At 38.4% G+C, this 13,196-nt stretch overlaps 1 protein-coding gene across 1 annotated transcript in view; it reads left to right on the forward strand.

Moving 5' to 3' along the window:
* Positions 1–13,196, forward strand: part of YEATS2 (YEATS domain containing 2) — a 258,568-nt gene that overhangs the window by 224,316 nt on the left and 21,056 nt on the right. The window contains exon 26 of the mRNA XM_053709881.1: positions 3,775–3,849. Within this exon, the coding sequence (XP_053565856.1) occupies positions 3,775–3,849 (75 nt within the window). The remainder of the gene's footprint in view (positions 1–3,774; positions 3,850–13,196) is intronic.

Below are 13,196 nucleotides of genomic sequence, written 5' to 3' on the forward strand. Positions count from 1 at the left end.
CTTTGCCATTTCCTGTTGGGGAAGAGAATATCCCACAAGTAAGGATGACGCCGTGGACCGGACACACCGTTGGAGAAAGTAATTTATCAGGTAAACATAAATTCTGTTTTTTAAAGTTTAACTGGTGGCTGGAAAAATACTTTTTCCTAGTAGTTCCTTGGTCATTTCAGTCTGCTTATCTGTTTCCACCTGGCTATATGTTAGACTAAGGTATGTGTGAGGTAAGGGAGTAATGAATCGTAGACTCTCACCACCATGAAATAAATTAATTTATCAAGTAAGCATAAATTATGTTTGTGGCGTCAGTATTTTTTTTTTTGCCCTGCTTTCATCTTTTATGTTTTTATGTTTTCCTCATCTATTTGGTTATATGTATGACTGAGGATCATGGGAAGTAGAAAGGGTTTAAAGCTCTGGTGTGCTGGGGTATCTTATGCCTCCTCCTAGTGGTCAAGAGGGGAATTCTCACAGTTGATGACTCGTGGACACCATGAAATAAATTATCAGGTACTCATACATTCAGCTTTTACTTGAATTAATATAATTAAATAGACCTGTTTTTTTTATATATTTTTTATTTAGTATTACTTACATTTTTCTAAATATTTAAGACCTTTGATTCTTGTACAGTCATGTAAATATTGGAAACAAAAAAAGGAAAATTAAAAGATCCCTGTACTTAGTGCACTCTGCTCACCCTAGTTAATACTCGCCAGAATTGCACTTAGTTCCATAAAAAGGACATAATGGGGCTCCTTCATCTTACTTTGTAGGACTTTACATGGCACTTAAAGTCTACTTAAAAATTGTTATTGTTTAAAAAGATAGATAATCCCTTTATTACCCATTCCCCAGTTTTGCAAACCAACACTGTTATCGTAATATATTTTATACCTTTATTATTACCTGTATCTAAGCCTCTGCAGACTGCCCCTTATCTCAGTGCATTTTGCAATTTTTCATTTTAGCCCATCAGTGCTGGTTTCTGCATAACCATTATCATACTCCACAGGAGTGAGCACAATGTTATCTATTTGGCACACACAAACTAGCACTGTCTTGCTGTTGTGCACGATATAAAAACACTGAGATAAGGGGCCGAATGCTAGTATTAATATAACAATGTTGGTTGTGCAAAGCTTGGGAATGGGTAGTAAAGATGTTATCTATCTTTTTAAACTATAAAATAAATCGAATAGACTGTCCCTTTAACAGAGATGTAACTTTTCTTTTAAAGGGTCAGTCTACACCAGAATTTTTATTGTTTAAAAATATAGATTATCCCTTTATTACCCATTCCCTAGTTTTGCACAACAAACAGTTATATGAATATACTTTTTGCCTCTGTGATTACCTTGTATCTAAGCCTCTGCAAACTGCCCCCTTAAATCAGTTCTTTTTACAGACTTGTATTTAGCCAATCAGTGCTCACTCCTAGGTAACTTCACGTGCGTGAGCGCAATGTTATCTATATGACACACATTAACTAACACCCTCTAGTGGTGAAAAACTGTCAAAATGCCCTGAGAGAAGAGGCGGCCTTCAAGGGCTTAGAAATTAGCATTTGAGCCTCCTAGGTTTAGCTTTCAACTAAGAATAGCAAGAGAACAAAGCAAAATTGGTGATAAAAGTAAATTGGAAAATTGTTTAAAATTACATTATCTATCTGAATCATGAAAGTTTATTTTGGACTAGACTGTCCCTTTAATTAACAGGTATGCATGGTCAGATATTAAGATAGCCTTGGAAAAGTCTTGATTATGTTTATCTTGCCTTCTTTGCTGTGGCCAGTCAGAAGCCAGATATACAAGTGAAACTCGAAAAATTAGAATATCGTGCAAAAGTTCATTTATTTCACTAATGCAACTTAAAAGGTGAAACTAATGTATGAGATAGACTCATTACATGCAAAGCAAGATAGTTCAAGCCGTGATTTGTCATACTTGTGATGATTATGGCTTACAGCTCATGAAAACCCCAAATCCACAATAACAGAAAATTAGAATATTGTGAAAAGGTGCAATATTCTAGACTCAAAGTGTCCCACTCTAATCAGCTAATTAAGCCATAACACCTGCAAAGGGTACCTGAACCTTTAAATGGTCTCTCAGTCTGGTTCAGTAGGAATCACAATCATGAAAAAGACTGCTGACCTGACAGTTTTGCAGAAAACCATCATTGACACCCTCCATAAGGAGGGAAAGCCTCAAAAGGTAATTGCAAAAGAAGTTGGATGTTCCCAAAGTGCTGTATCAAAGCACATTAATAGAAAGTTATGTGGAAGGGAAAAGTGTGGAAGAAAAAGGTGCACAGGCAGCAGGGATGACCGCAGCCTGGAGTGGATTGTCAGGAAAAGGCCATTCAAAAGTGTTGGGGACTTTCACAAGGAGTGGACTGAGGCTGGAGTCAGTGCATCAAGAGCCACCACACACAAATGGATCCTGGACATGGGCTTTAAATGTCGTATTCCTCTTGTCAAGCCACTCCTGAACAACAAACAACGTCAGAAGCGTCTTACCTGGGCTAAAGAAAAACAGACCTGGTCTGTTGCTCAGTGGTCCAAAGTCCTCTTTTCTGATGAGAGCAAATTTTGCATCTCATTTGGAAACCAAGGACCCAGAGTATGGAGGAAGAATGGAGAGGCACACACTGCAAGATGCTTGAAGTCCAGTGTGAAGTTTCCACAGTCTGTGTTGATTTGGGGAGCCATGTCATCTGCTGGTGTTGGTTCACTGTGCTTCATTAAGTCCAGGGTCAATGCAGCCGTCTACCAGGAGATTTTGGAGCACTTCATGCTTCCTTCCGCAGGCGAGCTCTATGGGGATGCTAACTTCATTTTCCAGCAGGACTTGGCACCTGCCTACACTGCCAAAAGCACCAAAAGCTGGGGATTACTGTGCTTGAATAGCCAGCAAACTCGCCTGACCTGAACCCCATAGAGAATCTATGGGGCATTACCAAGAGAAAGATGAGACATGAGACCGAACAATGCAGAAGAGCTGAAGGCCTCAGCAGTGCCACAGGCTGATAGCTTCCATGCCACGCCGCATTGAGGCAGTAATTGCTGCAAAAGGGGCCCAAACCAAGTACTGAGTACATACAGTATGCATGCTTATACTTTTCAGAGGTCCGCTATTGTTCTATGTACAATCCTTGTTTTATTGATTGCATGTAATATTCTAATTTTCTGAGATTGTGGATTTGGGGTTTTCCTGAGCTGTAAGCCATAATCATCACAATTATGACAAATCACGGCTTGAACTATCTTGCTTTACATGAAATGAGTCTATCTCATATATTAGTTTCACCTTTTGCACGATATTCTAATTTTTCGAGTTTCACTTGTAAATGAGTTGGCACACCAGCTAAAATTCCATAACTAAATGATAGGAAATACATTGATTGCTGTATATTTTATTTATAATTAAACATTTTCTGGGAGGAATAATTTGAATCTGTACAGTGCTGTAAAGAAATTCCCGTTAACCTGCTGTGCTCTGTATATGAGGGCAGGCAGGCTACAAGGCTAGTGGTGCTATTGCAGAACCACTAGATTTTGAACGGACTGTTGGTTATAAGGTTATTTGAAAATCACAAAAAAAATGGAATGCAAATTAAATCCGTCAGTTTTATAAAACACAGTGTTGTTTTTTGTTTGTTTGTTTTTAGTTCTCAGCTTGCTAATAAATGCTTAATGACGACCATAAATCATTGTTTTTCCATCATTATATGTATTTCTGCTGGATTAACATGCGTTTATTTTGTCTTTCATAGATAGGCGTCTCCTTACAACCAATTGAAGTGCAAAAGAACGTTTATGCTTCAGTCATGGAAGAGATGATTTTAAAGGTAAATTTAATTTTTGTGGTGGGCCATAGATGCAGAATAGTATTATGCATCCTTATTTTATTGTCTATTAATTAGAGGGACGGTAAATGCAGCAAATGTCTCTACGTATTTAAAAATGACAGCTGTAGTTGTGATGTGCATGGATCTCATTTGTTGTTATATTTTAAAACATTAAAAAGTCCCTTTTAAAAACCTTTTTGGATGTCCTTGCTGGGTGCCTCGTGCTCCGGACTGACATTTATTTTGCTTGTTGTCTGCCCGGAGAAGCTGAGCAGACAGCAAAGCTTATGAATGAGTTTTGGAGGTAGATAAAGGGGGGACAGCCTTGTCTTGTACTGAACCACTCACTCCAAATAATCCTCACAAGTAAGTGCAGTATAGGGGGTGGTCATCTAATTGATCCTGATATATAGATAGATAAGCTAATTAAAAATAAAATCATTGCATAGTTGAAATGTATTCAATAATATATATATATTTAAAATAATTTAAAAATGCTTTTAAAATGTATTTTAGTTTATTTTGTAGAACGTGCACTCTCATCAGATTGAGTTTGTCAATTACACAATACACAAATTAGCATAATTCTACCTTCTTTAGGATATTCATTGATACTTATGATCTGCCCACTTATATTTCCAGCATATATGATAATCGGAAAATCTCCATGGGTTTGTCATTTGTTTTAGTGACCTGTAATATACAGCAAGAGCTGCTTCACTGTGCTACAAATAAATAGTGCACTTTAGCCACTATAAAGAAGAATGTGCACAGATGCTGATCTAAAAATAAAACCTTTTCAAAACTTACTTAGAAGCTCCCAGTTTAGCACTATTGGAAAGGTTTGGCTGTGACACCCAGTGACGGGGGCTGGGAAAACAAGAAGAGCAGACCCTCCCCCCCTTCCCTGCATATGAAAAAACAGATAACATAAACAGGAGCCAGCAGAATTCTCTAAACACGTGTATACATCTGACGCTGTGGGGCTTGGTTAGGAGTCTGAAAATCAGCACAATGTTATTAAAAAAAATAAGCAAAACTATACATTTTTCCAACACACTACCAGATAGTTTTTATAAATTGATCATCTACAACACTTTTATGCAAAGAAAAATCCAGTGTACAATGTCCCTTTAACTATTCACATAATTGACACTTGTGGCCTTAATACGGGTGCATCATGTGTGGAACTGTGCTACTTTTTAAGCTACAATATTTAAATTAATACATTTGAACCAAAAGCTTACGTATTCCACAGACCAAGAATTTATACATTTTATATACACCAGTTAGTTAGAACATTGTGTGCTGTAGATTACACATGATTGTGGCGCAGCCTGGTGGAAAAAAACACATTCGCCTAGATGACAAGTTTTGTCGGTAAAGACCTGCGGGGCTAACGAGCCTTTTTTTTCCAGCACTTACTTTAAACAACGCTGGTATTACAAGCTTTCTGAATTGCTGCGTTAGCCTCAGAAAAGTGAGCGTTGAGCAAATTTAGCTCCACTTCTACCTGTAATACCAGCGTTGCTCACGGTAGCGGTAAGCTGGCTAAAACGTGCTTGTGCACGATTTCCCCATAGGATACAATGGGGCTGAGCTGGCTGACAAAAAACCTAACACCTGCAAAAAAGCAGCGTTCAGCTCCTAACGCAGCCCCATTGTTTCCTATGGGAAAATACTTTCTAAGTCTACACCTAACACCCTAATCTGCTGCCCCCAACATCGTCGCCACCTGCATTATACTATTAACCCCTAATCTGCCACTCCGGACACCGCCGCCACCTACATTATACCTATGAACCCCTAATCTGCTGCCCCTAACATCGCTGACACCTATATTATATTTATTAACCCCTAATCTTCCGCCCCCAACGTCGCCGCCACCTACCTACACTTATTAACCCCTAATCTGCCGACCGGACATCGCCGCCACTATAATAAATGTATTAACCCCTAAACCGCCGCACTCCCGCCTCGCAAACACTATAATAAATTGTATTAACCACTAATCTGCCCCCCTCAACGTCGCCGCCACTTACCTACAATTATTAACCCCTAATCTCCCGCCCCCAACGTCGCCGCTACTATAATAAAGTTATTAACCCCTAAATCTAAGTCTAACCCTAACTCCCCCCTAACTTAAATATAATTTAAAGAAATCTAAATAAAATTACTATAATTAAATAAATTATTCCTATTTAAAACTAAATACCTATAAAATAAACCATAAGATAGCTACAATATAACTAATAATTACATTGTAGCTATTTTAGCATTTATATTTATTTTACAGGCAACTTTGTATTTATTTTAACTAGGTACAATAGCTATTAAATAGTTAATAACTATTTAATAGCTACCTAGTTAAAATAATTACAAAATTACCTGTAAAAAAAAACCTAACCTAAGTTACAAATACACCTAACACTACACTATCAATAAATTAACTACAATTATCTAAACTAAAATACAATTAAATAAGCTAAACTATAGTACAAAAAAAAACAACTAAATTACAAAAAATAAAAAAATATTAGAAGAATTTTAATCTAATTACACCTAATCTAAGCCCCCTAATAAAATAAAAAAGCCCCTCAAAATAATAAAATTCCCTACCCTATACTAAATTACAAAAGTAATCAGCTCTTTTACCAGCCCTTAAAAGGGCTTTTGCGGGGCATTGCCCCAAAGTAATCAGCTCTTTTACCTGTAAAAAAAATACAAGACCCCCCCCCCCCCAACATTAAAACCCACCACCCACACACCCCTACTCTAAAACCCACCCGATCCCCCCCTTAAAAAAACCCACCCGATCCCCCCCTTAAAAAAACCTAACACTAAATCCCTGAAGATCACCCTACCTTGAGCCGTGTTCACCCAGCCGGGCCGAATTCTTCATCCAATCCGGGCGATGTGGTCCTCCATCCGGCAGAAGTCTTCATCCAAGCGGGGCAGAAGAGGTCCTCCATCCGGCAGAAGTCTTCATCCATCCGCGGCTCCATCTTCAAGACCTCTGACGCGGAACATCCTCCTCGGCCGACGGACTAACAACGAATGAAGGTTTCTTTAAATAATGTCATCCAAGATGGCCTCCCTCGAATTCCGATTGGCTGATAGGATTCTATCAGCCAATCGGAAGTAAGGTAGGAAAAATCTGATTGGTTGATTTAATCAGCCAATCGGATTGAACTTCAATCCGATTGGCTGATTAAATCAACCAATCGGATTTTTCCTACCTTAATTCCGATTGGCTGATAGAATCCTATCAGCCAATCGGAATTCGAGGGACACCATCTTGGATGATGTAATTTAAAGGAACCTTCATTCATCGTTAGTCCGTCGGCCGAGGAGGATGTTCCGCGTCGGAGGTCTTGAAGATGGAGCCACGGGGATGGAGGACCAATTCTGCAACGCTTGGATGAAGACTTCTGCCGGATGGAGGACCACATCGCCCGGATTGGATGAAGAATTCGGCCCAGCTGGGTGAACACGGCTCAAGGTAGGGTGATCTTCAGGGGGTTAGTGTTAGGATTTTTTAAGGGGGGGTCGGGTGGGTTTTAGAGTAGGGTTGTGTGGGTGGTGGGTTTTAATGTTGGGGGGGGTCTTGTATGTTTTTTTTACAGGTAAAAGAGCTGATTACTTTGGGGCAATGCCCTGCAAAAAGCCCTTTTAAGGGCTGGTAAAAGAGCTGATTACTTTTGTAATTTAGTATAGAGTAGGGAATTTTATTATTTTGGGGGGCTTTTTTATTTTATTAGGGGGCTTAGATTAGGTGTAATTAGATTAAAATTCTTGTAATATTTTATTTTTTGTAATTTAGTGTTTGTTTTTTGTACTATAGTTTAGTTTATTTAATTGTATTTTAGTTTAGTTAATTGTAGTTAATTTATTTAATTAATTTATTGATAGTGTAGTGTTAGGTGTATTTGTAACTTAGGTTAGGATTTATTTTACAGGTAATTTTGTAATTATTTGAACTAGGTAGCTATTAAATAGTTAATAACTATTTAATAGCTATTGTACCTAGTTAAAATAAATACAACGTTGCCTGTAAAATAAATATAAATCCTAAAATAGCTACAATGTAACTATTAGTTATATTGTAGCTATTTTATGGTTTATTTTATAGGTATTTAGTTTTAAATAGGAATAATTTATTTAATTATAGTAAATTTATTTAGATTTCTTTAAATTATATTTAAGTTAGGGGGATGTTAGGGTTAGACTTAGGTTTAGGGGTTAATAACTTTATTATAGTAGCGGCGACGTTGGGGGTGGGAGATTAGGGGTTAATAATTGTAGGTAGTTGGCGGCGACGTTGGGGGGGGCAGATTAGGGGTTAATAAAATTTATTATAGTGTTTGCGAGGCGGGATTGTGGCGGTTTAGGGGTTAATACATGTCCGATGTCCGGTCGGAGAGTGAGTGGCGTTCAGGTATCTTCTTACTTAATTAAACCAGTGTTTTAGCAAGTTTACAAGGCTACCAGGTCTACAAGGCTACCAGGTCTACAAGGCTAATCTACTTCTAAAGGAACTATAAGGATCCTAAATAATTGAGACACACGTTCCTAAATATTTGTGACACACATTCCTCTTCCCATAGATGATTACACATTATTTGTGATCAAGACACCTCACATATTTATCATATAGATGTTTTTCACATATATGCAGACACACGCTTTGTGGTCTATTGTTTTTTAGTGCACCAACATATTTTTATGTACCTTTTTATATGTATACATGTTTTTGATACCTATAAAATTACATTTTTAATTTTTAATTTATTTTTGTGATTTTTTAACTTTGTAGTCTTCTGGACGTCCAGTTAGATTAGATAGCAGTTTACTTTACGCATTATCATTTGTGTTTTGATCTGCACTATGTCTGTGTCATATCTACATATGTAATCTATTGATATTTTAATATAATCATTTATTAAAGAATTTATATTATTGTAATCTGCTTTATCGAGCTAATCCTTAGTATATAGCCAACTGTAGATAGGCCTAGGACAACATCAATTCCCCTAACCTACACAATGCATGCCTTAAACCAAAGAAACTCAGACACAAACAAGGATGACACAGGGCTTTTGTAATTTCCCCAGACACATACAAAACAGGGAAATGGGTATGCTTCCCATGTCAGTGCAAAACTCACAGGCCTGAGTACCTACCAGCCTGAGTACCTACCAGCACTGCACAGCTCTCAGTGACCCAGGTGGTTAACCCCAGACAAGCCTTGGTGCAAAGCTCATAGTGAAAATTAGAATGAAAAAATATTAAAGGGACAGTCAACTCCAAAAATGTTATTGATTAATAATATAGATAATCCCTTTATTACCCATTCCCCAGTTTTGCATAACCAACACTGTTATATTAATATACATTTTACTTCTGCGATTACCTTGTATCTAAGCCTCTTTTGACAGCCCCCTGATCACATGGCTATTTATTATCTATTGACTTGCATTTTAGCCAATTAGTGCAGTGTCATCCACAACCCACGGGCGTGAGCACAATGTTATCTATATGGCCCACATGAACAAGCAGTCTCCTGTTGAGAAAAGATAATAAAAAAGCATGTGATAAGAGTCTGTCTGTAGTGACTCACAAACAGGCAGAAATGTAGAGGTTTAAATGGTATAAAGTATATTAATATAACAATGTTGGTTGTGCAAAGCTGGGGAATGGGTAGTAAAGGCATTATCTATCTTTTTAAACAATAACAATTTTGGTGTTGACTGTCCCTTTAATACAACACATAGAAAGCAAAATGGAAGATTCAGTTACGCATTTGGCCAAATAGTGATAGGCCTAGGACCATGTGTGTTTGCGGGAATGTGTGCCTTTTCAGCCAAAAGAGTGTTTGTTAGGTTAGTCACTGATGTTTAACAAGAAGCTCTGGCTCGTAGTCAGTGTTTCAGTTCATCCCAAAGGTGTTCAGTGGTTTGGAGGCCAGGGCTCTGCAGGCTACTTAGTAACTCCACACAAAACTCATCAAACCATGTCTCATATACCTCATTTTGTGGCATTCCCAAAACTTGGAAGCAACAAATTATCTACAATGTCTTTGTGTTCTGTAGCAAGTATGACCCTTCCCTGAAACTAAGGGGCCTAGCCCAAACCCTAAAAAATAGCCCAAATCATTATCCTTCCTTCACTAAACATTACAGTTTGTCACATCTAGACTGCCAGATAGTCAAGTGTGATAAATGACTCCAGAGCAGTGATGTGCAGTCACTAGAGGCAGGTGAGGCAGTGATTCACCTCTCATATGGGCAAAAATATATTTTTTTTATTGGATTTAAAAAAAAAATTGTTATTTTTTTTTCCCAGCATTTTTTTTTCTCACAGCTATATGTTGTGCAATGAAGAGGCACAAGCAGGTCTGCCCACCATTACACAACATGCTGCTCCATCTACTGGATGCAAGTGGTTAAGATCATTGCATGGCCCATTAACTGCTTATTTGAGGCAGTCCTATTTGGGCTGAACCAATCCAGCGAGAGGCATTAGTAAGTGGAACATAGGGTTGGGGCTGGATGTTAAATCATATAAAACAAAACAAAAACGGAAAAAAACAACTTTCATATATTTTGTTGCTGTCCTGTGAAGCTGCCAGCTTTGCTAAAGTGAAAAAGAGAGTTCTGTTCTTCCCCTCTAAGTGCAGTGGAATGTGCCACTGTCACTTCCTGAATCCTTCCAGAGCAGGAGAGAGGCACAGAGAGCAGTGTTTCACCAACATCTTATTAAAGTAAGATTTTACTGATAGGGATTCTGTTAGTGAAAATGATAATTTAATGAATGTGGTTTAGTGTTTGTTTACTCTTTTACAGCAGGGTCGTTTTTGTATTTTGTTTACTCAAACTTTACACCCACTAACTTAGCAGCTTGCCTCTGTACTGTACACTAAATTTATAGACTAATTTTCTAAACTCTCTGTAGCTCTGCTGTTTTATTACTTTAAAATGCAGTGGTCCCCCCCCCCCCCCCTTGTGTGTGTGTGTGTGTGTGTCTCTCTCTCTCTATCTATCCATCTCTCTCCTTATGTGTTGTTCTCCCCCATGGTCTCTTTCTCTCTCTGTCTCTCTTCCTCCCCCTCTGACTCTCATCCCTTATGTAATGAAAGAATCTATAAGCATAATTTGCAGCATTAAAGTAAAAAGTATGTTTTAAACATATTTTAATGGGCATGGATTTCTAGATCTCATAATCAGAGCAAGCATTGTGTTATCTGGCAAGAGTTTCTGTTACAATCCTTTAAACTAAAATCAGTTGTTTACTAAGTTGACCAGTTTTCCAAGACACCATTTAAAGGGACATAAAACCCATATGAAACCCATATGCAAATTTAAATAACTTTCCAATTTACATCTAATATCTAATTTTCTTCATTATTTTGATGTCCTTTGTTGAAAATCATATCTAAATATGCTCAGTAGCTGCTGATTGGTGGCTGCACATAGATACCTCATGTGATTGGCTCACCCATGTGCATTGCTATTTCTTCAACAAAGGATATCTAAAGAATGAAGGCATATCCTGCCTCACCAGCCTCTGACGTCACTGCACGTCACTGCTCCAGAGTACACGATTCCACTGCTCCAGAACCCAGTGGCTGCATGCTTTACACCACTCCAGCCAATGCTTGGCATTGTGCATGTTGACGTGAAGGCTTCTGTATTGCTGCTTGGCCATGGAAACCTATTTCATAAAGCTCCCAATGCACAGTTTGAGTGAGGCAACAGATGTCAATTGATTTTTATGAACTACAGACTTCAAGCACTGTTGACAGGGCAGGTCTAGCAGGGCAGACATTTAATTAACTGACTTGTGGCATCCTATTACAATGACATATTTAAATTCACTGAGCTGTCAATGTTTGTCTATGGAGATGTCATGGCTATGTGCTGGATTTTATGCAATAGGTATGGCCAATGCACCTGAACTCAATAATTAAAGGACCAGTCAACACAGTAGTTTTGCATAATCAACAAATGTAAGATAACAAGACAATGCAATAGCACTTAGTCTGAACTTCAAATGAGTAGTAGAATTTATTTCTGACAATTTTAAAAGTTATGTCTTTTTCCACTCCCACTTTACCATGTGACATCCATCACTTAATCACAAATGCATATATGTGCCATGTGACAGCCATCAGCCAATCACAAATGCATACACATACCATGTGACAGCCATCAGCCATTCACAAATTAATACACACTTATTCTTGCACATGCTCAGCAGGAGCTGGTGACTCAAAAAGTTTAAATATAAAAAGACTGTGCACATTTTGTTAATGGAAGTAAATCAAAGAAGCATCAAAATTTACATTCATTTAAGTTGGGGCATCCATGTACTTTTTGCCATATGGTATTGATATTTGTGTGTATATATATATGTGTATGTCTATGTGTGCGTATATACTAGGGCTGTCAAAAATAATCGTCACACCGATGCATCACGATGCAGCAGTGAACGATTCTGCATCGATGCAGTGAAGGATCTTAATCGATTCCGGGTCAGTGACGTCATGGGCAGGGGATTCGGTATGTGAGGAAATGGGTCTTGTACTGTCAGTTTCCTGTTTTACTCATTGCTCCGTTTTTAAACTTCACTGTTGTTATGGAGCCACAATATAAGCCTTTCCAAGCCGCCTCCTCCCCTGTCAGAAATGTATCTGTAGTGCAAGTGAAATGTATCTACGTAGTGCAATATTGTGCACGTCAGAGAGAGTCCCTCTGAATTAGCTGCTGATAACGTAGAACAGCGATAGGCACTGACTGCTAGTACTACCAATACCAATAGTATTAAATAAAGCAGCAGTCAGTGAAGGGAGGGCAAACTCACAGTACTTGCAATAAAAAAATAAACAAACTGACATACAGGGGAGGAGGCGGCTTGGAAAGGCTTATGTTATATAAAGACAGGTGACATAGAACAGGCAACTCCCAGATAGGCACCATTAACCCCATACATGCCAGGCAAGTCTGACAGGGAACTCCTGTGATTCAGGACTTGCTGTGCACACTGCGCAGATATCTGACCCAGAGAGCATTACCAATAGACCTCCTCTCACACACAAATGTTCCGGTCAGGAATTTTTATGACACCTATCCTAAAGAGCCAACAGCAGCCTCATGTAAACAGTGAATCTTTTCTTGTATTATCAATTCACTGTTTACTGTTGCGGTCTCTGCTGCATGTTTCCTCTCTGTCAGACCCCTAGCCCAAACGAGCATTTGAGGGTTGCTGTAAAACTTTTGACTTACTGTATCTAATAGCAACCCTCAAATGCTCGTTTGGGCTAGGGGTCTGACAGAGAGGAAACATGC

This window comes from Bombina bombina, chromosome 4, assembly GCF_027579735.1.
Source record: "Bombina bombina isolate aBomBom1 chromosome 4, aBomBom1.pri, whole genome shotgun sequence".
Taxonomy (NCBI): Eukaryota; Metazoa; Chordata; class Amphibia; order Anura; family Bombinatoridae; genus Bombina; species Bombina bombina.